The sequence below is a fragment of the Gekko japonicus genome, unplaced genomic scaffold (assembly GCF_001447785.1).
Source record: "Gekko japonicus isolate JY-2015 unplaced genomic scaffold, Gekko_japonicus_V1.1 scaffold3754, whole genome shotgun sequence".
NCBI classification, from domain to species: Eukaryota; Metazoa; Chordata; class Lepidosauria; order Squamata; family Gekkonidae; genus Gekko; species Gekko japonicus.
In genome coordinates, this window is record NW_015159822.1 from 76,596 (window position 1) to 81,454 (window position 4,859).

A 4,859-nucleotide genomic window follows, 5' to 3' on the forward strand; every position below is an offset into this window, starting at 1 on the left:
TGATCCAACTTTTCTGTCTTTGGCTCCTGGCTTTCCTTCCTTCTCTTACAAACTGTGCTTCAAAGCTAATCTTTCTCTTCTCCGGTTTCTCTCGCCTCCGATCACCGGCTCTGCTAGTCTGCAGCATAAACGAGAACCTCGGTCAAGGAGACGGAATGGTCTATCGCAGGGACGGCTGAGCCGCCATCTTGCCCTACGTTGCCGCTAATGTTCCAGAAGCTGCACCGTCATTTGAATAGCTTCACTGTTCTCTCCCCCCCCCGTGTTTTGGCAAGTCTTTGGTATTTGTGTGCCCAGTTGAATGAAGCTGTAAACAATGGGGCTCAGGCTGATCTGATATGCTCAGGAAAGGAAGCCCTATTGGCAGTGGCGGTAATAACACATTACGGTGGTCCACCCTGAAATTAAGAAACTGCCCTCTCTCAAGAGCCACAATCGGCTCCTACTCCTGACACAAATGGAACTTTAAGTGCTTAAATTAACCAAACTGCACCATGTGCTTCATTAAGCGAATTAGCGCTTCACATACCCTGCAGAAGTCATGATTTTTAGACACTCTAGCTAATACAACCCTGGCCCTAATGCTGATACGTATGGCCGCAATTAATGGGCTCCGCTCTATCCCCAGCCGGCAGAACATGGGCTCCTGCGTTCCTGTGCAGCTTTAGTGCTATTGTTGGTACCGACCAGGATTTATCAGTGCATACAGTATAACAGCCATCCCTAGAACCACGAGATGCTACTATGGCTCTCTGAAAAAGGACGACATTGCCTCAGTCAAACCTAGCTGCATCTGTAAAACGGGTGCCTTAAAGACACAACTTGGCTTTATTTGTGCTTAGCACCAGAACACGAGACGGCTGGCGCATGTCTCGAACGGCCCGGGCCTTCATGGCACATCGCTTTCGATGAAGGGGATGTCGCTATACTTGCTTTCCGTCACCGCCCACTGCTTCACGGCCTGATCCAGAATCTCTTGGGAGAGGCGGTGTGCAAAGTCCAGGATGGTGGTGCTTGTGGAAGGAGTCACGCCAGGCCTCCCTTGGATGAGAGACGGCGCATCTCCGCCGTAGCCCCCGTTGTATGCACCAAGGGTCTTGCTTCCATCGTCGAAAATCGTGTTCGAGGCCGGTAAGGTGCCTTTGGATTTAATACATCCCATGGTATAACTGTGCTGAAAAAGCTCAGATTTCCCCTTGAAGTCGTATCCTTTCAAGAGAAACAAAACACCACTTGCTTCTGAGCCGAAGTGAGAATAATCGGCTGCTCCCGGCTTGTGGTACCTGCAGAGAGAACATTTTACATTGTGGGGTTTAGCTAGTTAGCCGCTAACTGTTCTACACATACAAAACCAGACAGTTTTCTAATATTTGCTTCTGGTGGTAGAACCTGTGAAAAAGAATCTTGACATTTGTTTGCCATGCAGCCTTTAAATAGCTCAAGTCAGTTTTCATAATTACAAGGTAAGCCTCTATTTGGTCCTCATTAATTGCTATTTCCCATTTAATCAGCCGAGATGCCCAACAGGCCTGGAAGCATCAAGCTTACATGTTCCAATTTTAGTTACTAATTACAAACTGGGCGTTAGAAACAGCGCTTGTAAGATCATCTCCCGTGATCTAGCTGCAGCTCCAAGAGGCAGGACAAGCATGAAAGGAAACTCTTTGCGAAACGACCAGAGGGACAGAATCAAAGAATTGGGGGGGGGGGACACTACTGGACCCCATTGCTAGGGCTGCAAACTTCCATTGTCACTGGAAATCTGAGATCACGACTGATCTCCAGGTGACAGAGATCATTTCAGCTGGGGAAAATGGCTGCCTTGGAAGTCCCTCCCCTCTCCAAACCCCGCCCTCCTCAGGCTCCACCCCCAAAATCTCCAGGTATTTCCCGACAGAGAGCTGGCAACCCATGAAATTCGATACATTTGTTTTCTAGCATGAAAAGAGATTACATAAACATTACATAAATGTTGGATCAGGCCAATGGCCCAACCAGTCCAACATTCTGTCACATAGTGGCCCAAAAGACCAAGTGCCATCAGGAGGTCCAGCAGTGGGACCAGGGGACACACGAAGCCCTCCCACTACTGCCCCCCCCCCAAGCACCAAGAACACAGAGCATCACCTGCCCCAGACTGAGAGTTCCTATTTATACCTTGTGGCTAATAGCCACTGATGGACCTCTGCTCCATATAAGAACATAAGAGAAGCCAATGTTGGATCAGGCCAGTGGCCCATCCAGTCCAACACTCTGTGTCACACAGTGGCCAAAAATACCAGGTGCCATCAGGAGGTCCACCAGTGGGTCCAGGATACTAGAAGCCCTCCTACTGTTGACACCCCCCCCCCAAGCACCACTAATACAGAGCATCACTTGCCCCAGACTGAGAGTTCCTACCTATACTTTGTGGCCACCAAGGGACCTCTGCTCCATATGTTTATCCAGTTCCCTCTTGAAGCTGTCCATGCTTGTAGCCGCTACCACCTCCTGTGGCAGTGAATTCCACGTGCTCATCACTCTTTGGGTGAAGTACTTCCTTTTATCTGTTCTAACCCGACCGCTCAGCAATTTTATGGACTGCCCATGAGTTCTTATATTGTGAGAAAGGGAGAAAAGTACCTCTTTCTCGACCTGCTCTATCCCATGCATAATCTTATAAACCTCAATCATGTCCCCCCCAAGTTAAAAGATGACCAGGTTAGAAAGAAGTCCAAGATGGCATCCCTAGAAATTACATCCTGATTCTGGACTACCTGGCCATTTATGGGCAGGGGAAGAGGAAGCACAAGATCAGAATTAGGGGGAGGGAGAAAGAGAAAGGGTGCCAGTCATGATAGGATACCATTGCTGTCCTCAACCAATAGCCTGGTGGATCATCTCTGCCTTGATTTTTTTTTAGTCAAGCTCAGCAACTCTTCCCCTACATTTCTGGGCATCACTGTGACACTAGATTCCCACAGGCAACAGAAATGACTGCTAGTCTTCCTCAGCTATGATTAGTGGGGGTGCTAACTCTGGCTTGGGAAATTCCTGGAGTGGAACATGGGGAGCGGTGCAATTTGGGGAGGGAAGGAACCTCTGTGGGGTACAGTGCCATGGAGTCCACCCTCCAAAACAGCCATTATTCTCCAGGGGAGTTGATCCCTGCAGTCTGGAGATCAGTTGTAATGCAGGTAGGAATCCAGGTGCCAACTGAAGGTTGGCCACTCTAACAACTGAAGACCCCATCGATGTGTATTTATAGTTAGGATTAATTCACCTGTCTCTCTGGAGATATGGAGGGTACACCAAAGATAGGCGGTACACTAGTATGGAACCTTTCCCCTCACAGAATCCAATCTCAAAAGTGAGGGAGAATTAATAGCCACCAAGTTGCTGCCCTCCACAGCTTCACGGTTAATGTGTCTGAAGCAGACTGAACAGTTGCCTCGGGGCCCGAGTTGCGAAACCTAATTTCCTTTTGTATCCTGTAGATATCGAGTAGTGATGTTTGCTTTTTAACATGGCTTGTAGAAGGAGGAGGAGGAGGAGGTTGGATTTATACCCTGCCTGTCACTACCCAAAGGAGTCTCAGAGCGGCTTACAAACTCCTTTCCCTTCCCCTCCTGTGGGGTAGGTGGGGCTGAGAGAGCTCTGACAGAAACGGCTCTTTTTTCAAGAACAGCTCTGACAGAACTATGGCTTGCCCAAGGTCATCCAGCCACGTGCGTGTAGAGGGGTGGGGAGGGGTATCAGTGGGGTATGATGCCATAGAGTCCAGCTTCCAAAGCAGCCATTTGCTCCAGGGGAACCGATTGCCGTGACCTGGAGACCAGTTGTAATTCCAGGAGATCTCCAGCCACCACCTGGAGACCTAAGGAATATCGTGAGATGCTCATATATATTGCCTTTTGTTGAAAACTTAAGATAATTTTGTGTTTGATGCTTGAAACGTTGGAATGCATATACAGGGTTTCCCCCCAATTAAATCCCCTCCCCTCAAAAAAAGGAAAAAAAGAAAGGGCTTCTTCCAATAGCAGCACCTCAATTTGTGGAACGCCCATCCCCTTGAGACCCCCCCCCCCGCACCTCCACTGCTTTCTTTCAGGCACCAGGCCTAAATGTTTCTCTTCACCTTTTAATGAAGGGCCAGTTTGGTATAGTGGTTAAGAGCGGCGGACTCTAATCTGGAGTACTGGGTTTGATTCTCCACTCCTCCATATGCAGCCAGCTGGGTGACATTGGGTCAGTCACAGTTCTCTCAGAGCTCTCTCAGCCCCACCTACTTCACAGGGTTCCTGCTGTGGGGAGAGGAAGGGAAGGTGACTGAACCCAATCCGAGAGATATGAGGCCTGCTGGGTGACCATGGGCCAGTCACAGTTCTCTCAGGACTCTCTCAGCCCCACCTACCTCACAGGGTGCCTGTTGTGGGGAGGGGAAGGGAAAGGGGATTGTCAGCTGCTCTGAGACCCATGAGGCCTGCTGGGTGACTTTGGGCCAGTTGTTGGCCCTCCAGGGGAAGTGATTGGCCTCTGTGTGTGACGGGGTGCTGGACTACATGGACCTTCACTGGTCTGATCCAGCAGGACTCTTCTTATGTTCTTAGGAAGGCCTCGGCCTCTCTGCCCTGTTGTTGGCCCTCCAGAGGAACTGGCTGGCCCCTGTGTGAGACAGGATGCTGGACTAGATGGACCTTCACTGGTCTGATCCAGCAGGGCTCTTCTTATGTTGGGCCCTGTTGTTGGCCCTCCAGAGGAACTGGCTGGCCCCTGTGTGAGACAGGATGCTGGACTAGATGGACCTTCACTGGTCTGATCCAGCAGGGCTCTTCTTATGTTGGGCCCTGTTGTTGGCCCTCCAGAGGAACTGGCTGGCC

General features: G+C 50.1%; 1 protein-coding gene across 1 annotated transcript; it reads right to left on the reverse strand.

Annotated features, from left to right (window-relative positions):
* Nucleotides 1-886: 886 nt before the first annotated feature.
* On the reverse strand, nt 887-1,277 carry LOC107107497 (chromosome unknown open reading frame, human C2orf88). Its single transcript, XM_015407806.1, has one exon. The coding sequence runs from the start codon at nt 1,160-1,162 to the stop codon at nt 890-892; it is 273 nt and encodes a 90-aa protein (XP_015263292.1). The 5' UTR covers nt 1,163-1,277; the 3' UTR covers nt 887-889.
* Between the last annotated feature and the right edge of the window lie 3,582 nt (nt 1,278-4,859).

Coding starts and splice junctions, on each gene's coding strand:
- LOC107107497 (XM_015407806.1), bottom strand. CDS start 1,162: ATGGGATGTATTAAATCCAAAGGCACCTTACCGGCCTCGAACACGATT.